At 49.4% G+C, this 27,143-nt stretch overlaps 1 protein-coding gene across 16 annotated transcripts in view; it reads right to left on the bottom strand.

Moving 5' to 3' along the window:
- LOC119374702 (cuticle collagen 2C) overlaps window positions 1–27,143 on the bottom strand; it is a 256,546-nt gene that overhangs the window by 115,048 nt on the left and 114,355 nt on the right. For 10 of the 16 annotated variants that reach the window (XM_037644880.1, XM_049411049.1, XM_049411050.1 and 7 more), the window contains 2 exons: window positions 20,489–20,536; window positions 4,725–4,766 (listed from right to left, as the gene is read on the bottom strand). The exons of 1 other annotated variant lie outside the window; for it this stretch is intronic. In XM_037644880.1, the coding sequence (XP_037500808.1) occupies window positions 4,725–4,766; window positions 20,489–20,536 (90 nt within the window). The remainder of the gene's footprint in view (window positions 1–4,724; window positions 4,767–20,488; window positions 20,537–27,143) is intronic. 5 more of the 16 variants (XM_049411051.1, XM_037644884.1, XM_049411059.1 and 2 more) reach the window with 2 other exon arrangements.

Below are 27,143 nucleotides of genomic sequence, written 5' to 3'. Positions count from 1 at the left end.
TCACCAGGTCGCGGGCGAGGGGCATTCGGCGAAAATCTACGGAGACCGACACGGCGGTAAGAACACGTTCGGTAGATGTGCCTGGCTTCCCCACAATGAAAACAAAGGGGCCTGTGGTGCGGCGTGTGCCAGGCATCGCTTTTCCTTGGTCTTGCTTCGGCGGTGAACGGTGGGTTGCGAGGACTGTAGCCGACTTCCATTTGCTGAGCGGGGTGCACCACGCCGGGAGTACTGCTCGATGGAGGACGACGGAATGCTTCCACGTAGCTCATTTCGACGCACTGCCATTGTTGTTGCACCACGTAGTGTTGGGGAGCGTGGAAAGCATGATGTACCTCGGCGCGAACCATCTCCGCAACGGAGAGCTGCCCTACAGGCGGAGCAGTCACCTGCATCTTTTGTAGTTCCTCCTTGATGACAGCCCTGATAAGCCCTCGCAAGGAGCCGATGTCTTTGCCGAGAGTGATAGAAGCGACCTCGTTTGATTGCACGACATCGCGGTTATACTGCCTGGCATGCTGTTGAAGGGCTCTCTCCATGGCAGTGGCTTCATCGTGGAACTCCGCAAGTGTCGCAGGCGGGTCTCGAATGAGGCCGGCAAAATTTCTTCCTTGACACCCCGCATCAGGTGACGAACTTTCTTGGCTTCAGTCATATAGGAGTCCGCACGCCTGAAAAGTCGATCTATGTCCTCTACGTATGTTGTTACCCTTTCGTTTGGGCCTTGAACTCTGGCCTCCATCGCACACTAAGCTCTGTCCTTCCTGTCCACTCTGGCAAAGGTGCTGAGGAACTGCCGACGAAACTCATCCCACGACGTTAGCGTTGCGTCATGGTTTTCAAACCTTGTTTTTGCTGAATATTCGAGAGCGCAGTACACATAGCGTAGATTACGCTCTTGGGTCCAGTCGTTGATGATGGCAACCCGGTCGAACTGCTCAAGCCAGTCGTCGGCATCCTAGAAAGCAGCTCCGTGAAATGTCTTCGGCGTCCTGGTTTGGTTGACGACGAGCTGCGCAGGTTCTTGGTAGCGTTAACGGTAGCATTAGGAGGTGTTTGATTCATAGTTCGCGTAGGGATGGTAAAATCGATGAACGCTTAATTATATATTCGATTTAAGGTCCACAATTGATCGATTAATCGTAATCGATTTCCGTCGCTCGAATAATCGAATTAATCGATTAAATCTATTCGATTAATCGATTACGCCCCCCAACCTCGCCCCTTGGCCGGACCGCATGACTGCGAGGCGCGCTATCCTGAGACGCAGATACCGTGCACATCGTCTCTCTTTCACTAATTTCACTACAGAGCATATTCCTTCGCTAGCAGAACGATCCCGGAGGTTGCTGCGGCCATACCTCATAGAGAAAGATATGATGTCGCCATTATCTCCGTCGCGTACGGCGTCCCACTCCAAGTACTCCCCAATGCTTCAAGCTCGGGCAGGAGGCGGCTCTACCCCATCGAGGCAGAGATTAACTTGCCCGCTTCTCTCCGGCTCACACTACTGCTGCTCGCACCACGCGCACTTCTACGCAACTGCGTTTCACCAGTTGCACAGGAGGACGATCCGATGAACCAAATGCCTTCTCAGTTTAAGACATACTATAGTAACCCTCTAGTCGATCGCCGCACCAATCCGAATTCACTTGAGACTTGGCACATCATGCGAACTGGCCCAGATCATGTGTTTTTCGTCGCAATGGAGTATTTGCCAATTCCTGCTACGTCAGTAGCAATTGAGCGCCTTTTTTCGCATGCTGGATGTGTGGCGACCCAAAGGAGGTGTCGGCTGTCGCCCGAGCATCTCGGGCAACTGACATTTCTTCCCTCAGTAGAAAAATACATGTGGTTCAAAGCAGCAGCCCCATGAAACAAAACAAAAGGGGACTGCTGAGAAAGTTAGCAGCATGACTATTCGCCATCTTTCAATACAGAAGTTTATTCTTTTCTGTAAATTTCACACGTGCCAGCGCATCGTCTTGTTGCTTATTTTGTTCGTGTTCGTTTTTCGCCGCGCTGTTTCATCGTATTGCCGCATAAACGCATCTCTCCTTACATTTGATTAGTTTTCATCGCCTGTAGTGTCAATCGCAACTTTCTTTGTATTTTATTCAACCCTCAGATTTTACTCGTTTTTTGTGTAAGTGCGGCATTGTAATATGCGCTGCTTATTTCCTGACTGGTTCTTAGTGCCCTTCTGTTTTACTCTTTAGCAAATAAAATATTGTTTACCAATGAAAGAGAGAGAGAAAATATATTAGAGCGCAGAGAGGGTGGCCTGAGCTAGTACGCCCCTGCCTTCTACCTGCACCGGGGAAAACGCAGCTGAGGAAAAAGCATAATGAAGTACGATGATGGGGAGAAGAGTAGGTAATCTGTATATACATAATAAGACACGTTTGCTAGCGTAAAGAAGACAAGGACGCTAGTAACCATTTTTATTATGCTTTACACCAACTAGCCCAACTGTCCGTCTTATAGGGTTTATACCATTTTCATAATTGTTCAGCTAGCTTTCTTGCGATGCAGTTGGTCCAATTAATGACAGCTAGTGACTTCTTCAAACAGAGAGTTCAAGCGCGGTTTGCTTGCGCTGGGACGCGGAAGATGTAGACTCGGCTCTCTTGACACGAACACGCATAATAGACAAACGCCAGCACGTGCAACTACGACGTCGTCTCTACTTGAAGCACGAAAGTTGCTGCCATTAGTTGAGAGAAAGTGTAGCGCAGGAATGCGCACTCGCGAATTGTGAAAAGGGTCTCATAGACCCTTTATGTAATTTATGTAACTTTACACGTCGGTTTACTGAACGTCTAGCATCCAGTGCATTACTATTGAAGGAGTGACTTTGTAGCACTTAGTAATACTTTATGGTCGCACACTTAGGGAGAAATACAGCTTTCAGCTAGAGGCCCCCGTCTCCTGCTGTGACAAGAACGAAAGACAGTCACGAAATTTATATTGTAATGTCTGAAACATGAGATAGCGCTCACAGTTCAGGCTGTACCCACGATTGAAAAGGTGCAAATGGCGCCGTGTTAAGGCAACGATCAGATGAAACCTGTGGAGTATACTGGCATAGCTGCTGCTTATTCTAGACGGGAGGCAGAAACTCATGTCACACTAATTCCCACAGTTGCCTGTACCGATGGTCTGTTTGAGGCCAGTATGTTTCTGTGTAACCTCTGCATGGGTGACCTCAAGGAAAAGATCGCGTCAGTCCGCAATTACAGTGTTATGTAGGGCTTCAACAATATCTAACCGACAAACCGAGAAAACATGCCGTGCTTACGAGAGCGAGTGTCTCATTTAATTTCTCTTCCTCCTCGTCTCTCATTTACCTTTCTCTGGATTTCCTCACCTTCCGCCACACTGCATGTTTCAGCTGCGACTTTCCAACCAGTGTGGTCCCCGAACGCGCCTCCGGTTTGGATGAGCTCGAGTAGGCAGGCTTCAAGAAAATACGACCTGCTGCCAAATAGTCCATGGATGATGGCGACAGACGCTTGAATCCGCGACATCAACCAACGACGACGGGCCCCTTGTGTCCAGTGTGCGAAAGTGGGAATTTGCGTACACTGTACACAAGGGGCCCGTCGTCGAACCTTTGAAAAGTGGGAATTTTCGATCGTCAGCGCGTCTTATAAAAGATTTCGGTCCATATCGAACACGAACGATGCTTGTCAAACAAAGAGGTATCGGTTTTAAAGCACCCATAAAAATATCGATTAATCGATTAAATCATTCCACCGAAAGAAATTAATCGATTAAAGGCTAAATCGATTAACGGTTAACGATTAATCGATTAAAAATTTTATTCGACCATCCCTAGGCGGGAGCAGTCGTCGGCCGTTCAGTAATCTGATCACCGGTGGAACGCGTCGTCCTTTATACATCAGTCATCAAACCTTCCAGCGTTATCGCTGGTGCTCGCGTAAGCTCTCGAATAAACTTGACTATTCGCGTCCGGCGCGTAATCTTAACAGAATGATCTGAGACAATTGTGAAGCTCCTCACACATTACGGCGCAGTCTGTGTCAAACCTTGCTAACCGCCGGGTGAAACCCGAATACGTCAAAAGAATGGAATAAACACGCGTGGCAGTAATATAGTAATACTGCTATAGTAATATAAATGATGGCACTACCGATTGCACTATCGATAAATTTTCAATAGTAGCACTATCGATAGTTTGTTTACACTATCGATAGTTTCAAAAGAACTATCGATACTATCGATAGTCAATTTGCCGATAGTTCTGCATCACTAGTACACGGGCCTCTATATCTCAGCCCGTCGGTATGCGAGTGCCGCGGCCATTATCCAGCCCACGTCATTCGGTTTAGTAGCCGATGATAGTTGCGCGTAACGTATTTGTATGTGAAAAAACGGTGTGATGTAATAAATCTCACTTCAGAGTTAAACGTGATCCTCCCGTGTCTTGTGATTTCGCGCTAAAAGGCGATCACAAATGATCTTGAAACATTCTCCTTTGTAAGGTCGTGCGTCCTGTTCCTTAGTCCTGTTTCATACGTGTTGCATGATGATTGCTATAGGTAATTCACCAGCTACATGAGTGACACATCCTGAATACCAGTGTGATTGCCCACTCTCGTGTTGTGAGTCTGCTTTACACTGCACAGCAGGTGGATGTTATGCACTAGGTTCTTTGAGCGTCAAGGATAACAAAGTTTGCCTTTCGATAGAGAACTTACCCCACTTTGACCAGCGGTAGCGGGGCTTAATTGCGGTGGAGACTGAAAAAGAGTATAGTACGACAATTTAAAATGTGGAATACAAACACGGACATAATAATTACTCTTTGTTTATTATAACAGTAGTATTGAGAAAGTTGCAGTGGAAATTGTCTGGTTTCTAATTTTCTACAAAATACATATCGCTTGGGCTTGTTAGATGTAGCTGCACATTCCATGAGCGAGAACTGTCCACTCTTTAGGTATAAAATTACAAACGTTTCTGTAGGACCGAATGCATATTGTCACGTCGTCGTGACGTCGCCGAAGACAACAGTCAGCACGTCCGAGATGAAACTGTTTATTTGGTCGAACTTGTGGCCGAGAATTTGAAAGTCGAACTACAGCAGTACACTGATAGCGGCGAAAAGAGCGTCGACCGTCGATCAACTGACAAGCGGTCAAGCGCGTCGGCTTTTGTACAGGCGCTATCGAACTTTCCAGCAATATCGCTGGTGGCGGCGTTTATCTCTAGACAAAGCTGGAACATTCGCGTGCGGGGCGCAATCTTAACAAAACGATCTTCTACAGCCGCGAAGCTTCTCGAACACTGCTTCGTGGACAGCGTCGAGCGTTGACAACCATCCCAGCGGTCAAACCCGAATGCATCGAAACAAGACAAGAAGTGGGCGTAGCATTGCCCGCCTCTGAAAAAGCATCGTCCCGATGCTAGTCCCGGCTTAAGGCGCACGACATGGACGACTTCAGGTCGTGCGCGGCGTCGCTGGGAGTTTGTAACGCCGTCCGGGATGACCTCGTTGTCAAGAGCGCCGAGACGTCGAAGAACCTTGTATGGCCCAAAGAATCGCCGAAGGAGTTTTCGCTAAGCCCACGACGGCGTACCGGCGTCCAGACCCAAACAGGGTCGCCGGGCTGATATTCCACGAAGCGTAGTCGAAGATTGTAGCGACGGCTGTCGGTGTGCTGCTGGGTCTTGATCCGCAGGCGGGCGAGCTGCCGAGCTCCTTCGGCACGTTGTAAGTAAGCGGAGGCATCGAGATTTTCTACATCGGCGACGTTGGGTAGCATGGCGTCGAGCGTCGTCGCCGGGCTCCTTTCGTAGACCAACTTGTACGGCGTCATCTGCGTCGTTTCTTGGACGGCCGTGTTGTATGCGAAGGTCACATACGGAAGGATGACATCCCACTTCTTGTGTTCGACGTCGACATACATGGCCAACATGTCGGCGATGGTCTTGTTTAGCCGCTCGGTGAGACCATTTGTCTGTGGGTGGTACGCTGTGGTCCGGCGGTGGCTTGTTTGGCTGTATCTCAGTATTGCCTGAGTTAGGTCAGCAGTAAACGCCGTACCTCTGTCGGTGATGAGGACCTCTGGGGCGCCGTGTCGAAGGACGATACTCTCAACGAAGAACTTGGCTACCTCAACGGCACTGCCTTTGGGCAGGGCTTTTGTTTCGGCATAGCGGGTGAGGTAGTCGGTAGCCACGACGATCCATTTATTTCCGAAAGTCGACGTTGGGAACGGCCCCAGTAAGTCCATCCCGATTTGCTGGAACGGCCGTCGAGGTGGCTCGATAGGCTGCAGAAGTGCGGCTGGCCTAGTGGGCGGTGTCTTGCGTCGCTGACAGTCCCGGCAGGTCTTTACGTAACGAGTGACGTCGGCGGAAAGGCGCGGCCAGTAGTACTTCTCCTGTATTCTTGCTAGCGTGCGAGAAACACCCGGGTGTCCAGTCGTCGGGTCGTCGTGCAGAGCCTGGAGGACCTCTGGCCGCAATGTCGAGGGTACCACGAGAAGGCAATCGCCTCGAAGCGGTGAGAAGTTCTTCTTTAGGAGAACACCGTTGCGCAAGAAAAACGACGTCAGTCCCCGCGTCAACACCTTTGGAACAACGGTGGTCCTGCCCTCGAGGTACTCCACAAGGCCCCTGAGTTCTGGATCCGCTCGCTGTCGTTCGGCGAAGTCGTCGGCACTTATGATTCCCAAGAAGGAGTCGTCCTCCTTGTCGTCCTGTGGCGGTGGGTCGACGGGGGCGCGAGAAAGGCAGTCAGCGTCGGATTGTTTTCTTCCGGACTTTTAAACGACGGTAATGTCGAATTCTTGAAGTCGTAGGCTCCATCGTGCGAGGCGTCCTGAAGGGCCCTTCAAGTTAGCTAGCCAACACAATGCGTGGTGGTCGCTCACAACTTTGAAGGGCCTGCCGTAGAGGTAGGGGTGAAACTTGGATGCAGCCCAGATGATCACTGGGCACTCCTTTTCTGTTGTTGAATAGTTCGTTTCTGCCTTTGATAGCGACCGGCTAGCATAACTGATGACCCCTTCCGGCCCGTCAGTCTACTGCACAAGGAGGGCGCCGAGACCTACGATGCTTGCATCGGTGTGGATTTCCGTATCGGCGTATTCGTCGAAATGCGCTAGTATCGGGGGCATCTGAAGGCGTCGTTTCAGTTCTTCAAATGCTTCGATTTGCGCCGTTTCCCACTTGAATGTCACGTCGGTCTTCGTTGGGTGAGTTAGCGGTTCGGCAATTCGTGAAAATTCCTTGACGAAGCGCCTGTAGTAGGCGCACAAGCCGAGAAAATGGCGCACGGCTTTCGTGTCGGTGGGGGGCGGGAAGGCAGCGATGGCAGCTGTTTGCCGCGGGTCTGGACGAACATCACCCTTGCTGATCACGTGACCCAAAAACAGTAGCTCCTCGTATGCAAAGCGGTACTTTTCAGGCTTCAAGGAGAGGCCAGAGGTCTTGATTGCTTGTAGTACAGCGTCAAGGCGCCGGAGGTGTCCGTCGAAGCTTGAGGCAAACACAATGACGTCGTCCAAGTACACAAGGTAAGTCTGCTACTTCAATCCAGCCTGCACGGTGTCCATAAAGCGCTGGAACGTCGCAGGTGCCGAGCAAAGACCAAATGGCATAACTTTGAACTCGAAGAGGCCGTCTGGTGTTATAAAGGCAGTCTTCTCCCGGTCTCTCTCGTCGACATCGATTTGCCAATAGCCGGTCTTGAGGTCCATCGAGGAAAAGTATCTCGCGTTGTAGAGTCGATCCAGGGTATCGTCTATCCGTGGGAGAGGGTAGACGTCCTTCTTCGTGATTTTGTTCAGGTGGCGATAATCGACGCAGAAGCGTAGGGTTCCGTCCTTCTTCACTAACACCACAGGTGACGCCCATGGACTCTAGCATTTCGCGTAGCATTTCGTCGACTTGTATCTTTATGGATTCGCGTTCTCGCGTCTAAACTCTGTACGGGCTCTGCCAGAGTGGGCTGGCATTTTCCTCTGTTATGATGCGATGTTTTGCGACTGGGGTCTGGCGGATTCTTGACGATGACGAAAAGCAGTCCCTGTATTTCAAGAGCAGGGTTTTCAGCTGTTCTTGTTTATGTTTCGGAAGGCTAGGATTGACGTCGAAAGCTGGTTGAGGAGTCTAGTTCGTTGGTAGGGGCTTTGAAGAATCGGCGATGGCGAAATCATTGGTGGCTGCCACAATTTCTTTGATGTAGGCGACTGTCGTGCCTTTGTTTACGTCCTTATACTCGTTGCAAAAATTTGTGAGCATCACTGTTGCTTTGCCTCCCCGCAACTCTGCTATTCCTCTTGCGACGCAAATCTCGCGGTTAATCAACTGTTGCTGGTCGCCTTCAACGACGCCTTCCATGTCTGCTACTTTCTTAGAGCCGTCGGAAATGATGACGCTGGAGCGAGGGGGAATGGCGACCTGGTCTTTCAGCACATTCAAGGCATGCTTCCCCGGCGGCGTGCACCGCGGTAATGCTTTTCCTGTAGATATTGTTATCGACTTGGATCTGAGGTCGATGACTGCACCATGAAGTCCTAAGAAGTTCATACCAAGGATGACATCTCGGGAGCAATGCTGAAGGACTACGTAGCTTGCGGGATAAATCCGGTTTATGATGGAGACCCTCGCTGTGCAGATTCCTGCCGGCGTTACTAGGTGACCTCCAGCTGTCCGGATTTCGGAGCCTTCCCAAGCGGTCTTGACTTACTTCAGCTTCGTCGCGAACGGTCCACTGATGACAGAATAGTCGGCTCCAGTATTGACGAGAGCGGTGACGTTGTGGCCGTCGATGAGAACGTCGAGGTCGCTCGTTCGTCGCCTACCGTTTCGATTTGGTCGCGGCGTCGGAACACGGATACGTCAGTTTGTGCTGCTGCTTCGACGTTGCGTCGTCAGCTATTCTTCGGGCCGTGAAGCTTCGACGTGAGTGCTTCGCTTGGCGTGCGGCGTGTTCTTTAGGTTTCGTTCCGGCGTTGTCGTCGGCGGCGGAGGAACCGCAGCTCCATCAGTTACTGACCTTAGTTTTCCGGATACGGGCTGGGTGACCAGCCTCGCGTTGGGCCAGTGCGTCGTCGGCGTTGGGGGGAGACGTAGCGGCCTGGCGACGGCGAACGGGAAGGTTGTCGGGGCGTCCATTGCGTTCCCGCGAGGTAGTCGGCGATGTCGCGCGGTCTTCCCCTCGCTGTGGACGCGGCGCGTCGATGGCGAACCCACGCAGTCCCATCTGTCGGTACTGACAGCGGCGGTAAGTGTGGTCAGCTCCCCGCAATGGTAGCAGAGTGGGCGGTGGTCGGGGGCGCGCCAAACGTCGGTCTTCCTCGGCGTGGATAGCTGGCCGGCTGGCGGGCGGTATGACGTCGGTGGCGGCGGCGGTGGTGCCTGGCGGCGGAACTGCTGGGGCGGCGCGGCGTCTTGACGTGGGCAAGGAGGGGGTGTTGCGTCTGGCTGCACCGGCAGAGCTCACTGCTTGCAGCTGCGGCTGCGCTGACTCGGGGATGCCCGAGTCCTCTCGGACGATTTCCTCTCGGACGATGTCAGCGATCGAGGCAATGTCAGGCTGTGGTAAGGGTAACAGCTTGCGCAGTTCTTACCGCACGATCGCTCGGATCGTTTCACGCAGGTCGTCGGAGCCGACGGCATGAACAGCTGGGCTGCCTTGAATCGATCGGCGATTATACTGGCGGTTGCGCATTTCCAGCGTCTTCTCAATCGTCGTCGCCTCTGAGATGAATTCTTGGACTGTAGAGGGTGGGTTCCGAATTAGCCCCGCGAAGAGCTCTTGCTTTACCCCTCGCATGAGCAACCTGACTTTCTTGTCCTCAGGCATGGCTGGGTCAGCGTGGCGGAACAGTCTGGTCTTTTCCTCTCCGAAGATGGCAACACTTTCATTTGGAAGTTGGACCCGTGTCTCTAGCAAGGCTGCGGCCCTTTCTTTTCTGACGAGGCTTGGAAACGTCTGCAGGAAAGCCCTGCGAAAGGCGTGTTCGAGAATCTTCGCGGACAGCGTCGGGCGTTGATAACCTCCCCTGCCGGTCAAACCCGAATACATGAAAACAAGACAAGAAGTGGGCGTGGCAATATTTAGCGGCCCTGTGGTGCTATTGTTGCATTGTAAGTTGAATTTTCAAAGATTCCATGAGCCTGCCTGCGCGACGTGGCCCATCAGTTTCTTCATTATGACATCTGCGCTATTTCAAGTGATTTGTATATTTCATTTTGTGTGGTTGGGTGATTTTACAAATGCAATGTCGTATTCGTATATGTTGTCGACTGCTGTTCGTAGTTGGGATTTTAGGCGAATGTTTGTTTGAATGACTGAGTGGGCGCATGTGATGGCAGTCGATATTCAGTTTAGCAAAATGTCTCCTACACTTGCATGACATTGAAAAAGCGTGTGACTGCTCACTTGCTATCAATTTTCTTAAAACCACGGCTAGTTTCCTGCACACATGGCTGAATAGCCACATTTACAACTCAGCTCAGAACTTTGTGCTGTTTATATAGAAGCTAGAGACCAAGTTGACAGCACACGCGGTACCTAGATCTCTTGGTGCGGCGGACGACTGTGGATAGAAACATTGCTAAGAAATTCAATAACGTTTCTCTGTTCAGCTCACCTCATTAAGTGCGCCATAAACGTCGTTGTTTCGTCACATTAGCAGTAAGCTAATCGTAATCTTAAGCGAATTCACAACATGTGGGCTTGAATTGCATGTTAGACGCGTAGGTATAGTGGCTTAATCATTACTACATGATTAAATAATGAATTGTGGAAAGGAGATGGCACAGAAGGAAGAAACACACACACCGCGCTGCGGTGCATGTGTTTCTGTCTTGCGTTCTATCAGGGTTGTACATTCCAATACTCAATAACGCAAGTTATCCTTGACATTGTTTTCACAGTTTGCAGCACTGCGCAAACGTAAACGCTCTTACGCGAAAGCAGCGTGGCTGTAACAAGTGCGACGAAGTATTTCCGTAATGTACGAAAAGTTTATTGTACACATCTACAAATGAAAACACATATGATCTCAAGTCTTCATTTTTGCTTTTCGGAAGATGTGACCAACCTTAATCAATCAATGGCTACTGATCACGCCGAGCACTACATGCGTTGTGGCTTTCATATTTCGATATCCTATGCAGCAAAAATTAAAGGGAAGCATTGGCGGAGCGGCGCGTCGGGCCACCTGTTATTCTACCACCGTGGCCAAAACTACCGACTACGACGTAGTTACGGTTAGTTCATTTCCACGCCCAGACTTTTGGCGCGCTTGCTTGGGGGGAACAAGACGAACTTTTCTTTCGCGTATTTTAAAGCTCCTGTTGCCACAACAGCGAAAAAAATTACGCCATCGTCGACAAATCCTTGTTAACAACAAAGTTTTACCAAATTGTAAAACCACTTCAGCATCCCTCTAAGGAAATTAGCTGTTGCGTGGGCTCTCTGCCACATCTTTCGGTAGCAAGAGAAGTAGTCATTCTAAAAAGAAAGGGCGTGCAACAATGAAGAAGAAGTCAGGAAACCACAAACGCGGTGTTTGTGGTGTCCTGACACTGACGTTTGTGGTGTCCTGTCCCACATTGTTAACGAGGCTGTCCTCGTCCTGTCAAGCTCTTTAGCCTTTTTGCGCAATATTCCAGACAGACGTAATGTAGTACTTTCCTTAAACCCTTGCATGGCGCTTGAGCTTCGGCTTGAAGTGCGGAACACGAAAGCGCAATTGGGATCCGTTCGCATCGCCTTCGTGAACGCAAGCCTGGCATCGCTTCTTGGTAGACGCCTCAACCGTGCCGCAAGGAGTGGAACGTCAGTGCGTGTGTACTGGCCGTTTGAAACTATACTAGAATGCATACTGCATGAACAGTTGCGAAGCGCCCCCTGAGACATAATTCTTCCCTTTGCGAATTGACAAAGTACCCACTACGCGTCCACATAGAAACACGCGCATCTCTGCAGCTGCACACGTTTTTGATGCTTTTGGTGATAATGATGATTATTTATGCGTGTGTGCTTTGCGAGTGGTAGGCCTTGAATCTAACTACTAAACTAACAACTCGTTGCATAGTTCATATGTTTTGATGCCTGGTGCGGTCCTACGGCAATTTTGTCACCAGGCTAACTGATTGATGGGAGAAGACACAGGGCGAAGATACAAAACCGGAACGTTTATTCTATAAAAAGGCCGACACCCAAAAGCGCGCGCTAACCGATCAACTTAATTGTTCTCTTTCAAGAGGCTGGCCACTGCAGTTGTCAGCCTACCTCGCGTCAATTCCCCCCCTCTTCGATGGGTTCAGGGTGCAAGAGGAGAGCACTATGGAGAAAGGTGGTACCATGAAGGACACAAAAAACCAAGGTAACTCAGTACAATATTCGAAGAGGCTTCGAAGTGTCAGTTATCACTCGCGGAAATGGTATGGCGTCATCCGTACGACGTGAACAGCCTCAGCACGTGGACGTCGGCGGCTCAAACTCGGGTCAGAGCTTTGGGGCACCATCTCGTAATTCAGATCACTGTGGCAGCGCACAACTTGGTAAGGGCCAGTATAGCATCGTAACAACTCCGAGAGCCCACTATGTCGGATAGGTGTCCACACCCACACGTAGTCACCCAGCTGGTAATGAACGTTCCGTCGGCCCATGTTGTAACGGCGAGCGTCGTTGTCCTGCTGCGTGCGAATGCGGTTCCGAGCAAGCTGGCGAGCTTCCTCGGCTTTCTGAATGAAGTCGTCAACGCTGTCATTTCTGCTCGTGTCGTGGTCTATTGGGAGCATGGCGTCTAACGGTGTTGTGACGCGACGTCCGTAAACAAGCTCGAATGGTGTACGCTCGTTGGTCTCTTGCACAGCTGTATTATAAGCAAACGTCACATACGGCAAAATTTCATCCCACGTTTTGTGCTCCACATCCACGTACATAGACAGCATGTCGGCCAGTGTACTGTTTAATCGCTCCGTCAAACCGTTGGTTTGGGGATGATAGGCTGTGGTCTTGCGGTGGTTGGTGTGCGTTAGCTTGGCGACGTGTTGCAATAGCTCCGCAGTAAATGCTGCACCGCGATCAGTGATGAGAACAGTAGGTGCACCGTGACGCAACACGATGTCGTGGACGAAGAATCTGGCGACTTTGACCGCAGCTGCCCTGGACACAGGGCAACTGCGGATGCTCGCCATGCGGTCTCCGCATAGCGAGTTAGATAGTCGGTAGCGACGATTATCCATTTGTTTTCCGAGGATGACGTAGGAAATGGACCGAGAAGATCCATTCCCACTTGCTGGAAGGGCACTGGAGGCGGATCCAAAGGCTGGAGGAAGCGGGCAGGCTTGACGAGTGGAACTTTACGCCTCTGACAGTCACGGCAGGTCCTGACATAGCGCTGAACTGACGAATATAGCTGTGGCCAGAAGTATTTTTCGCGTATGCGCGCTCATGTCCTCGCAAAGCCTAAGTGACCAGCAGAGTAGTCGTCGTGGCACGCCTGCAAAACTTCCCCACGCAGTGCCGTCGAAACGACAAGGAGAAAAGTTTCCTGGCTGTTCTAGAAATTTTTCTTGTAGAGAACATTGTTCCGTAGGCAATACAATGTCACTCCTTGTGAGAGCGGGCGTGGGACGACAACGTCAGCTCCATGACGATAGCGGGTGACTGGAAGCAGCTCAGTGTCCTCACGTTGATGTTGTGCCATCCGCACCACGTCGACGAAGCCAAGACACTGCAAACTTTCTTCCATGGCAGATGATGTCACGGGAATAGAGGCACGCGATAGGCAGTCAGCATCGGTATGCTTATGTCCGAGTCGGTAGACGACAGTGATGTCGTACTCTTGAAGACGAAGGCTCCAACGAGCGAGGCGGCCTGATGGATCTTGGAGATTGGGAAGCCAACAAAGCGAATGGTGGTCACTGACCGCTCGAAATGGCCGACCGTACAGATAGGGTCGAAACTTGCTGATGGCCCAAACGACTGCTAAGCACTCGTTTTCCGTGGTAGAGCAGTTGGCCTTTGCTTTTGTGAGACTGCGGCTCGCGTAAGCGATCACACGTTCTGCGCCGTCCTGCCATTGTACTAGAATAGCTCCGAGTCTTGCGTTTCTGGCGTCCGTCTGAACCTAAGTTTCCGCAGAATCGTCAAAACATGCCAGGACTGGAGCTGTTTGAAGTCGCTTGCGTAACTTTACGAAGGCTTGTTGTTGTTCTTCCGTCTGGTTCTGGTAAGAGGTTCCGCAATTTTGGAGAATCCTTCAACGAAACGATGGTAGTAGGCGCAAAGGCTAAGGAACCGCTGAACAGCCTTCTTGTCTTCAAGACGAGGAAACTCGGCAACGGCAGTCAGCGTGTCTGGATCTGGTCGAACACCGTCAGGGCTCACCACGTGGCCGAGAAACTTGAGTTCCTGGTAGCAAAAGCAGCACTTCTCGGGCTTGATAGTCAGGTTTGCCTTGTGTATTGCTGTGAGTACGCTTTTTAGCCGTGTGAGGTGTTCGCCGAACGTGCTTGAGAACACAACGACGTATATACTACACGTCTGTCACTTTAGACCAGTGAGCACAGTGTTCATCATTCTTTGAAATGTGGCGGGAGCGGAACAGAGACCGAGAGGCAGTACTTTAAATTCGTATAGACCGTCAGGAGTCACGAACGCAGTTTTCTAACGGTCGCCCTCGTCAGCCTCAATTTGCCAGTACCCTGACTTGCGGTCTAATGATGTAAAGAACTGAGCAATGCGTATACGGTCCAAGGCATCATCAATCCGCGGCAGGGTATAAACATCGCGTTTGGTGACTCTGTTAAGTCGTCGGTGGTCAGCGCAGAAGCGAAGTGTGTTGTCTTTTTTCTTTGCTAGTACCACAGGTGACGTCCACCGACTTGTAGACGGTTGAATGACGTCATCAGTCAGTATTTCCTGAATTTGACGCTTAATTGCCTCCCTCTCATTTGGGACACAGGGTATAGATGCTGGCGAAGAGGCCGCGCCCACTCTTCCGTAACAATGCGGTGTTTGGTCACGGAATTGCGCTGAACTTTCGATGCTGCGGAAACGCCACCCGAGAAGTCTGTAATAATGCATAGCAGGCTCTTCTTTTGCGCATCTGACAAGCCAGCATTAACGTGAATGCGGCTGCCTAGATTAGCAGAAGTTACTGCATCCGATGAAATCAACTCTAACGTACCGATGTCGGAGAAGTCGGCGATACCGCTGAGGAGGGCGACAGCGGTGCCTTGACGAACGTGCTGAAATTCATTACTGAAGTTTGTCAGCAGAACTGTTCCGTTTGACCAACAGAGGAATCTTTGCCTGGTCAATGCCTTCATAGTCGTCATATTCGTCGAATACGTCGCAGGTTACCAGGGTCAATACGCTACTCTTCGGCGGTAACGCGACGTTGTCGTCGACAATCCTCAAGGCATTGGCATAACTGTCAGAAGTGCTACGCGCTAAGGCGTACGCCGTGGAAAACGCTACCTGCGATTCTTGCAAGTTAATCACAGCTCCGTTAGCCTGCACGAAGTCTATTCTGAGAATTATGTCCCTCGAGCAATTCGGCGGTATCATGAAATCTCCCAGATACGTAAACCCACGAATGCTTACTCGTGCTGTGCATCTCCCCGCGGAGTTAGAACATGGCCTCCTGCCGTCCGAATCTGCGAGCCGGTCCACTGTGTAGAGACCTTCTTCAGCTTGCAGGTAAGGTCCATGCTCATAACTGAAGTGTCTGTTCCAGTATCGATTAGCGCCGTTACTTCGTCGTTACCACTTCTGGCTGCGTCTGTGTGTCTTTTCTGTCGTCGGTGTCGTCGTAATGAAGGATATTCAGTGCAGTCTGCAGGATAGTCAGTGCATCAGCAGCCTCACCTCCGGAGGTCGCTGAACTCAGTTTTCCCGACCTGCAGGACTGGGTGAGCGGCTTATCGAAGCGCCGCGTGAAAAGGCTGGGCTTGGGGACCTATAACGAGCAGGAGATGATGAACGGGACTCATGCCATCGATGCTCCACGTTGCAACGATTCAAGATGAAGTTCTCTATTTCCAGTGGTCACTCACCAGGTCGCGGGCGAGGGGCATTCGGCGAAAAACCACGGAGACCGACACGGCGGTAAGAACACGTTCGGTAGATGTGCGTGGCTTCCCCACAATGAAAACAACGGGGCCTGTGGTGCGGCGTGTGCCAACATCGCTTTTCCTTGGTCTTGCTTCGGCGATGAACGGTGGGTTGCGAGGACTGTAGCCGACTTCCATTTGCTGAGCGGGGTGCACCACGCCGGGAGTACTGCTCGGTGGAGGACGACGGACTGCTTCCACGTAGCTCATCTCGACGCACTGCCATTGTTGTGGCACCTCGCTGTGTTGGGGAGCGTGGACAGCATGATGTACCTCGGCGCGAACTATCTCCGCAACGGAGAGCTGCCATATAGGCGGAGCAGTCACCTGCATCTTTTGTAGTTCCTCCTTGATGACAGCCCTGATGAGCCCTCGCAAGGAGCCGATGTCTTTGCCGAGAGTGATAGAAGCGACCTCGTTTGATTGCACGACATCGCGGTTATGCTGCCTGGCACGGTGTTGAAGGGCTCTCTCCATGGCAGTGGCTTCATCGTGGAACTCCGCAAGTGTCGCAGGCGGGTCTCGAATGAGGCCGGCAAAATTTCTTCCTTGACACCCCGCATCAGGTGACGAACTTTCTTGGCTTCAGTCATATAGGAGTCCGCATGCCTGAAAAGCCGATCTATGTCCTCTACGTATGTTGTTACCCTTTCGTTTGGGCCTTGGACTCTGGCCTCCATCGCACACTAAGCTCTGTCCTTCCTGTCCACTCTGGCAAAGGTGCTGAGGAACTGCCGACGAAACTCATTCCACGACGTTAGCGTTGCCTCATGGTTTTCTAACATTGTTTTTGCTGAATCTTCGAGAGCGCAGTACACATAGCGAAGATTACGCTCTTGGGTCCAGTCCTTGATGATGGCAACCCGGTCGAAGTGCTCAAGCGAGTCGTCGGCATCCTAGAAAGCAGCTGCGTGAAATGTCTTCGGCGTCCTGGTTTGGTTGACGACGAGCTGCGCTGGTGCTTGGTAGCGTTAACGGTAGCATTAGGAGGTGTTTGATTCATAGTTCGCGTGCGTTGAGGTTGCAAACTGTGCTGTGGCTGAAAGCCCTGGAGACGACGACTGGTACGTACGTGCACAAGGGTAAGCTCGGTCGGACTATTCGGCGGGCTTGCGTCTGAGGTAGGCTCTGGAGACCATATCATCTACCGTACCCAGCACCTCCACCAGAAAATGCCACTAGCCTTACTGATAGATGGAAAAGACACAGGGCGAAGATTCAAAACCGGAACGTTTACTCTAGAACAAGGCCGACGCCCAAAAGCTTTGTTGTTCTCTTTCAAGGGGCTGGCCACTACGGTTACCAGCCTACCACGCGTCAATATTACATACGTTAAGGACACTCCCCGCGCTACATTGCATTCATATGGCATGGCGCCGTGGCTGAGCCCCTGCATGCCAGGCAGAAGTACCTGCGTTCGGTTCCCACGAAAACCAAAGTTTCTTTTTTTTGCTTCATCAGCATCTATCTCGTTTTCTCGCTCACAACTAACCATGCCGACGCCCTCATCAATATTTCTGCGAAGCGAGCTCTCTAACGCTATTGAGCTAAAACAAACAGCCATAACTTTTGCACTAGAATAAACACTTGCCGGACTTCCATCAGGACGGACATTTTGGGGACTTGAGGGGGATTTAGGCTGGAAAGAGGATATCACAAAGAACAAGGAAAATGTATGCTGACAAGCACAGTGTCAGAGAAAAAGTAAAGTATAAAAAACGCAATTAACAGTACTATAACAAACGCGAACTCAATTGCAACGTTAGGTGACATTAGGCTGCAAATTGAATATACCAAAATAATTTGTGGTCAAAATGTAAACAATCAAAATATTGTTATTGATAATGCAGACGAAAAATGTGTCCCTTTTTCATCGGACGTGTTGTACCATATGTTAAAAATTTTAGGAGTGCGCTGAACCCCACGACCTGATTTATTTTTGAGGCTTCACATCTGCACTTGATCCGTTGCTTAGAATCACGAAATTTTTGGTTGAAGTTCGCGGGGGCGAAGTGGTGATTGTATTCTTCGCCCAACTGTAGTTACCAGTGCTTCTTTTGAAGTATGAGCTTTGCTGGAATCAAGAGTCGTGGCGCTTCATTTTAGAGGGAGGCGAGAATTTTTTAGGCCCGTGTACATTAAAAAGAGTGTTCCATACTCGCCGGTATGGCTGCGATACGCACTGACTAATACATCGAGGTTTAAATGCACATATATACCTCATAAAGTGGATGGGAGGATGACCGACGCCGTAGCTCAGTGGTAGAGCATAGGACGTGTCATTCAAAGGTCGCAGGTGCGGTCCCGGCCGAAGGCAAGTTAACTTTTCGTCCCCTTTACTTTCTCGACATTTATATCCTAATTACTACAAATAGCATCCGCTATACTTTCCTTGGACTTATTGCCGGTTATTTCTCATTATTATTGTATCTAAAAACGAGCCCATAAAAGTCATCTTGTTTCCCTTATTCACAGCAAGGCTCTTGCTCTGTCAGACTTGATGCCTTCAGGTAGTATGCGAGGGATTGTTGGCCAGTAGCCAGCTCGTAAAAAGATCACGTGCTACGTGATGCAGAAGAGTGCTCCACACTCTCCGCTATGTCTTTGATCGGCACTGACTAATACTTATATGTTTATATTGCACATATATACCCCATAAAGCGGACGGGAGGATGGCCAACGCCGTAGCTCAGAGCATCGGACGTGTCATTCATAGGTCGCAGGTTCAGTCGCAGCCGACGGCAAGTTAACTTTTCGACCACTTTACTTGCTCCACATTTATATCCTGATTACTGCAAATAACATCCCCTATACTTTCATTGGCATTATTTTCTGTTGTCATTATTATTGTGTCCAAAACAATCATGATGCAGCCGGCGAGGGCTGTGCCGGCCTGGCGCAGGACACGTGTAACAGCGTTTCACGTGAAACGGTCAGATGGAAATATTGAAACGTTGGTGCACGGCAATATATGCCAGACACGGCGGTATGTTACTAATCGCTTTAAAGTTGATGAGTGGTCTGTACCCATTGGAACTCGGAATTATTTAGCAAAGCACAGTACAATTTTCAAGAGACATGCTGCGTTAAAATTGACTACTCTTCTGGGAAGGGGCCGTACCAATATCACCGTAGAGTTTGCGAGACATTTTTATTCAGCTATATACTTTACAACGGGCCAATATTTCTTCAATAACTGTGCACAGCGGATACTTTTGTACACTAAATTCTGTTCTATGAATGTGCTCTGTTGATCAATAGTGACCCGGTTTTCTGCCCTTAGTGGTTACGGCTTCACATTGTTGGCTTTACAAGAACAAAATGTACCGGTCGTCTTTCCTCTGCATTTGGTGTTCAATAATGTTGTAGACGTCTTTGTATTATGACTTCGCTGCAAGGAGTCACGTCGTGCTCGTTGAATGCTGTTTTATTGATGTTATATAATTGTAGAGGCTCAATGGAAAGTGGTGTCACCTTAAGTGGCAAGAACGGAGCAGAGTAGGTCAGGGAATGAACGGCTGCTATGCACACGTGTGCATCACACCCGCTAGATCAAGGTACTTGATGGAAATCAAGAAGAAAAAAAATGGGCATACGCAGGTTATGTAGCGCGTGGTTCTCACATCCTGGTTTTGGAATGTAGAGCCCCAAACATTATTATTATTCGAATTGTAGCTCACGAAGCGACTGTTCTGACACCAACGCCTTTGTATACAGACATTAGCGACCTCTGAGTGGCTGTGCCTACTGGTGCTGCCCCTCGTTTAGCACTACACTGGAAAATGCGATAATGTTGTGTTCTGCTCAAGGCGTGTTGCGTTGAAAATGACGTGTGACATTGCCGCGCGAGAGTTATCGGAATCATTTCTTATGCGGCTACCATATTCGCATAAGATCAATGATATTTCACCAACGTTCTACAGCACGCAATATAGAATTTTTTTGCAGTTGAACTAGTGCGCTCTTGTGATCGAATGTCCTACTCTTTTCCGCCTCTGCCGTTTACAATTGCCGATTGTCTCTTTTACCGCAAAAGAAGTCTTTGACGCAATGATACATGGCTGTTGAGAGCAGGGCTTTGTCCTCTGCTCTTTCTTGTGTTGCCTCTTCGTACAGAAAGTTGTTGATGACGCTGAATCGAAACATCGCTTTAATGACTTCTGTGGCGTATCTTTGGGGGGTGTCGTCTTGTGCCTGTGTGCTAATGTCAATCGCACGTACTTGCTTATAGATCGTACATTTTTAATGCCAAAGTATTTGTTTTCTCTTGTGCAGTGCGTCCAATTTTCAATATATACCATGTAGATTATATGTATATTTATCTTTTACACCTCCGACCGCAAATTTTGTATTGAGATAAAACACTTACCGATGCTGCACCAAGGACGACAGTGTCCAGACGTAGAGGACTCGAAGGCTGAAAAGAGGATAACATAACATTCAAGAAACGGATACACACTTGCAAATAATCTGAGTTAAATCTTTATTTCAATCAAGGCGCTTAGAAAGAAGCAGGTAGTTGTGCAACGCCCAATATTCTACAGAAGCCTCATTGCATAAGTAATTAAAATGCGGCTGCATCCTGCAATAGTCTGAATGGCTCGTAATTTCAAAGAAAAAAATGTCACCAATTTTATGAATAATGTCAATGTATATTTAAATAGTGTGCTTATGATGGTATCGCTGAAACGCAAGGCGAATTTCCAGCCATAAGCCCTCTCTGAGCACTGTGGTTTTTGCTTATTTATTTGAGAAATCTGCGCGGCTTGCACTCATTTGCGTCGCTCTCTTTCTTAGGGTGACGTAAATGCAAAGTGGCATTCAAACTAATTTTTTGAATACTGTTTTGTTAAACGTTTCCAATAGTCGATGAGTACACGCTTATGGTGCCAGTAAATATTTGTCTCTTTAATTGCGCTCCTATTATTTTACCATTTAGTTCAATAATTGTGGCAATCACAAAATAAATACTTTCTTCAACGTCAAACAGAATGATGTTTATATACCTGAAAAAAAGATTTATATACCTGTGGCTTTGCTTCGCGTTTGGGAACTTGACACGTTTTAATTGACATAACATTTATTCGCGGAAAATTTTGCAAGACTACTGTGAATATTTACACAGAGAATAATTCAGGAGTTTGAAATAATCTGATAGCTGCTTCTGTTGGCAATACCAAAATTATTTGTAGGCATGTTAAGGGGAAAATATTTGCCCATGATTTCCATTCTTGTTTTCAATTATATGAAGGAAGACTGTGCTGCCTAATGGGATTTTCTTATCAAGCAGAGAGTACATGCGCGAAACTATACAAACCTTTCTAGAAGCTGTGTTTGTTTTGTAGACGTTATAATTACTTCTATAGAGGTAAAAAACAGCATATCCACGGAGTGAATGATGATGAGTGGGCGAAGCTGCGGAGGTTCATCGGTAAACCGTGAATCTTCCGTGAATTCTGCCCAGTACATCATCACCGACGTGAGATCGGGCGCGTTTATACTAAAGGTTCGATGAGAGTTATGACGACTTGCAGCTCACTTTAATTTTACATGTACGCTGTGAATTTTCATTGCTTATAAAACCATTGCTTTAGAAAACATCTGGCGTCTTTCGTTAAGCCGCTGGCGTCTTTTCGTTTTGCTTTTAGAAAAAATCTGGCGTCTTTCGTTGGTTTATTTCATCAATCAACGGCGTTTTGAACAAAATTTTCATTGTTTAATCACGCACAGGAGAAATCTCACCAGGCACTACCTTGGAGGTAAACAATGGCTGCTATTGGGAATGAGAGACAGAAGAAGTCGGCTTTTAGCTAACACTTACACTTCTACTTCTCCTAACGTTTCCTACTGGAACATGCCAATGGCTGCTAATGGGGAATGAGAGACAGAAGAATTCGGCTTTTAGTTAACGAGGACGCTGCGAATTTTTTGTTGTTCAACAACGCACAGGAGAAATCTCCCACCGGCACCACCTTGGAGGTCAAGATCTGGTCCTAGCGTTAAGACTGGTTACGCACTACGAGGGACGAACAGGTGCCGCTTTAAGGAGCTTCGCCCCTAAAAATTCTGCAATACGACCTCTATTGCAATACGTCCTCAATACGACCACGATGCCCACCGGCGGGCATCGTGCATCGCCGTCTACTGCCGCGGTGTGCATCGCTGTCGGCCGTCGGAATGGTCCACTTGATTGAGCGCAAGAGAGGGCGCCGACACCTCAGCGTTGGCCGTGTGGTGAGAGCGAACGAACAGCGCGCGTTGACATCACAGAAAACCTGTTTCTGTGATGAACGCTGAGCTACCAGCTGGCATGGAACAATAACGCGTGTTCGCCCGTGAGCGACAACGCCAGCGCAGGCATCGTCTGCTAGCGAATTTATTCATTGAGATAACCGACTGCTCGCGCTGCACAACGGTTCACCGGCCATCGCGTATATACAGACCCTGGATCTTCACCTGCAATATATGCCGGTGGGAGATTTCTGTTCTGCGTATTTGTACAATAAAGTTTCGCACCATTTCTTACATACTTCGCCTGCGCCTGCGCCAATTTTTCTAGCGTTAGCTACACTGGTCGAGGCGGAGCAGTTTCGCGTGGCAGTTTGATAGCCGTGCTGCGCATGTGCGAGGAGCAGTGGCCACAAACGGCGCACAGCTGGCGCACCGGAGACGCCGCCGCCGCGCGCACTTTGCCTGTCTGCGAATTCCAAAGGAGTGACGTCTTAGCTGTGGCAGACGCATTGGCGCCGGACCGCTTCCAGGTGTGCGCCTCCATTGCGCAGTGGCCGTCTCACGCTGCGAAGGAGCCACTTGATAGCGCCTCTCATTTCGCGCGCATAAGCCGACGTATCAGTGGGGGTATACATATAGGGAGGAGGAGGCGGAGGAGAAGAAAAATGGAAGGATTGGGAGATCAGCCATTGGTCAGACCAGTTGGCTGGCGTTTTCCAGTGTGGTATAGCCATGGAGAAGAAGTGCGCAAATGCTGCTAAGCGGTGCAGAAAATCGGATAATCTTGAAAAGCAGGAATGCTAAGAATAACCATCTGAACCTTAGCTAACGCTACATATATCCTGGCTTCGCCGAGCTGAGCGACTGCAAATTTTGTATCTCTCACACTTTCCCCTCACAGGGCCCTTGGTTCTTCGGATGGTGTCGCCTTCTGGGAGCGGTATAGTTCCGTAATTCTTGGTCTCCTCGATTTGCTCCAGCAAATCGCCGTTGCTACGAATGTCCCATATGACCTGATTCCAATGGGAGAAGTGTAATTTTGTAGACGCTATAACACACCGCTATAAGACGCTATGTAGACGCTATAACACACGGCTTTAGCCCGAGCCTCGCTCATAGCATCTATTCATATCGAAAAATAATTCTTCGGCGCTCGCCTGGCTGTCGCGCCGCGTTCCCGCTCGCCCTGTGAAAAATAACGTTCAGGCTAGAGGTGAGACAGGAGGCACGACGTGTTTCATTTCGCGTTTCACGACGCTTTGAAGGTGTGCATAACGAGTACCAGTGCTTGTTGATGCTATCTTTGCACGGGATACAACATATACGATGTTCAAGTATATTTTTAAAACGTCAGGGTTGTATCGTTGAGCTGCATTTGATGTAGAAACAGGCCGGCATCCGATGAACGAAAGAAGAGCAACCTTTCTTTGAGGCTCGATTATATAGGCAGGCCAACACGTGTGGCCAAGGACGAAGACAAAGGGCCTATCGTGCGCTGAGTAACTAAAATACAGAAGACTTAGGCGCATATCTTATCACATGGCGATACAACTTTATTCTGCACAAAAAACGGCGAAAAGTATCACAATAGGAGCAGTGTTCAAGGCACTTGTTTAGTTACGGTCGTATTGAAGCCGCGTGGGAGGCCGTCTCTGACTACTTAATCTTCTTGGCAGCAGAGCGGACGCTGCAGCAGAGCGGACGCAGCGGGATTCACTGGTGTAGCCGGCGTGGGGTGACGAACGTAATCGTCGCTGAGGTCACCAAGAACATCGGTGTTGAAAGTTTCCTTTGTGGGTAATAGATGTTGTCTGTTCCGCCTACCCTACCAGAAAAACAGCGTTTCCACTGCCTCCCGGTGCCTTTCATCATACTGGGTGGCACTGGAAACGCTGTACAGTGTGTCCCAGTGTACCACAACGCGCAAGGAGGCGCTGGGACAGGCTGCACAGCGTGGCCAGTGCCGCCTACAGTGCGCTGAAAGACACTCGGAATACTGTACCCCTTGGCCCAGTGTCTTACAGCGCACTGGGAGGCACTGGCCACGCTGTACAGTGTCTACCCGCGCACTGGGAACACTAGGAGCACATTGGCAAAAAAACTGGGGGTGCTAGGTGGAATAGGTATAAACTTTGCTCGCGACAAGTCAAAAGAAAAACTTATCGAATATGTTCAAAATATTATTGTGTTCTATGTCCTACACATATCTAGCCTTAGCTTTAGTTAAGCGACGGACGTACGTATACGCTAAAGCAATCATCTGTCGAGAGCGCGCGCTTTCTCTAACTACCGGAAGTAGTTATAACATGAAGAAAAAAGAGACTGAGTCTCGTCTTACAGGTGTGGCGTAGCCGTAACGTGTTAGACTCAGAATGCACGGTGCGTCGAGGTGCTGCGTTTGACTCCCGCTCGCTCGCTCGCTCGTTTTTTTTTTTTTTGTTGAGTTGTTTCTTTGGTCGCAGTGCTTGTGTTTCAGCCCTATTTATGATCTGCGCATGGCCGTAGTTTTCAAAAACAATTTAAAAATCCGGTTTCGGCCCGTAACGGGTGTCCCTGTGTGCAGCGCTCCAGCGTCCAGCGTGCCTCGTGTAGCGTGCCAGCGTCCCAGTACCGAGCGCCACACAGGTCCAATAATCATGTATGGCACTGGGACAGTGCCACTGAGTTTTCTTATAGGGTTATGAGCTTCTTTCCCTGGGTTAGAAATTTGTACGATCTCGGGTGCATCTGACCAATAACTTGGGATTTCTGCGACCAAGCTTTCTGCTTTCTCCTCGCGACTTGACCTATTTCAAGGGGTGGAAGCGGCCCTTTTGAGCGATCACACTGGTTGTGCGTTTGCACTTTCACCTTCTCTTCGACGTTGAAATCTGGCAAGGTTGACCTCAGTTGTCTTCCTTGCAACCATTCTTCGGGTGACCGCCCAACTTCCAGAGGCGTCGAACGGTAACTCAGGAGACCCAGCCAGACATCTTTGCCTGCTTCGCTCGTTTTCTTGAGAATCTCTTTCACCACTTGAACTGCCATTTCCGCCAAGCCGTTGGAACAAGGAAACTCTGGACTCGATGTCACATGTCGAAAGTCCTACTTGTCTACGGATAGGCAAAATTCTCGTCTTACAAACTGGGATACATTGTCGCTCCACACATTTACCGGGATTCTATATCTTGCAAATATGGCTCCCAGTTTGCTGATGACCGTTGCCGATGGCGTGTCCTCCAGCTTTGCAGTTTCTGGAAAGTTCCACAGAGCGTCATACGCGGATAGATAGGATTTCTCCCCATACTGGAATAGAGCGATACCAACGCGATACCACGGGTATTCAGGTGGTGGTCTCATGATTAATGATTCTGCCGGTTGGCTGTATGCGTGGCGTCTGCATACCTCATAATTTTGAGTCATAGCAGCAATTTCGTCATTATTGCCTGGCCAAAATACGCTTCTCGCTTTTGCTTTGCATTTGTACTGGCCCATGGGGCCTTGATGAATGCGTTCTAGAATTTGCCTTCGCATGCGCGCAGGCTTGATTACTTTGCTGCCTTTTAGAAGAACTCCTTTGATGACAGAAATTTTGCTGACAAATGGTTTGAACTCACCCTATATGCTATCGCCGGCATATATACTCTCCTTTACTCGACACAGGTAAGGGTCCTGATCCGGTGCGTCTTCAGGCCGCTTTAGTGTGACATCGGTTACAAAATCTAGCGCACTCATGGCGTGTATTTCGATGTCTTCCTCACCTGCAGCGTCACTCTCTGTGTCGATCGCGGACTGCCGCGCTTGAAAGCATGTCCGCCAGGGTGAGCTGCTTTCCTGGAATGTATTGCATAGTGAAATCATATTTTAATAACCGTAGGATGAACCTTTGAAGTATGGGCGGCATTTCTCCGATTGATTTTTAGCGATAGTGTCAGTGGGTGGTGGTCGGCGTCCAACGGTACCTTGCGGCCGTCGATGAGGTGATGAAATTTCTTATATCCGAACGTCACCGCCAGAACTTTTTTTTTCAATCTGAGTGCAGCGTTTTTCTACTGAAGAAAGGGTTCTGGATGCGTACGCCACAGGATGCCAGCTATCGTCATGACGTTCTAGAGGGGTCGTGCCCATACCATCCAGTGACGCGTCTGACGTCACCTTTGTTTTATTGCGATAGCGATTATATGGAAAGTCTCGGCTGGTTTTTGCGGTAGCCGTGCCGGCGTCATGCACCGTATATGTATAAGTATGTATATATATAAGTCCCAAAGAGAAATAATTTAGAAAAATGCTTCCGAAGCGCGGAATCGAACCAGTGACTTCTTGCTCCGCAGCGCGTGACGCTAACCACTACGCCACAAAACGCAGATCCTTCAGCGTGATGTACACACCCTTTACTGAGTACTCAGAAACGGCAGGCGCTTATAAGCGGTTCTTTATTACCAGCGAGATGGCGCGAGGAGCGCAACGGGCGGATTTAAAAGTCGTCGGCGAGCTCGCTCGCTTCTTCTAATATTTGCGCAGGGAGAACCTTGCCCTTCCGCTGTCTGCTTGCTCGGTAGTTGCTGCCGGGGGGGCAGGTGTTTCTGCAGCGTAGCAGCGCGTCCATCACGGGCCGCTTTTCTTGCTATCGCATTCATTGCTTCGCCCTTGCGGTGAAACTGAATTTTCATTTAGAACGTCGAAAATTGACAGAACTGGCCCCCTGCTTAGGCGTTCGCATATTTCTGCCCATTATTTTGCGTTGCTTGGACCCATTCAAAAATTGCTTCATGCTTAAGTAAACTGCACACATAAGGCGTCTTTTCTGTTAATGA

Source organism: Rhipicephalus sanguineus, chromosome 11 (genome assembly GCF_013339695.2).
Source record: "Rhipicephalus sanguineus isolate Rsan-2018 chromosome 11, BIME_Rsan_1.4, whole genome shotgun sequence".
Lineage (NCBI taxonomy): Eukaryota > Metazoa > Arthropoda > Arachnida > Ixodida > Ixodidae > Rhipicephalus > Rhipicephalus sanguineus.
The sequence above is the reverse complement of the archived record's forward strand: the minus strand, read 5'-3'. Positions and strand labels throughout refer to the sequence as shown.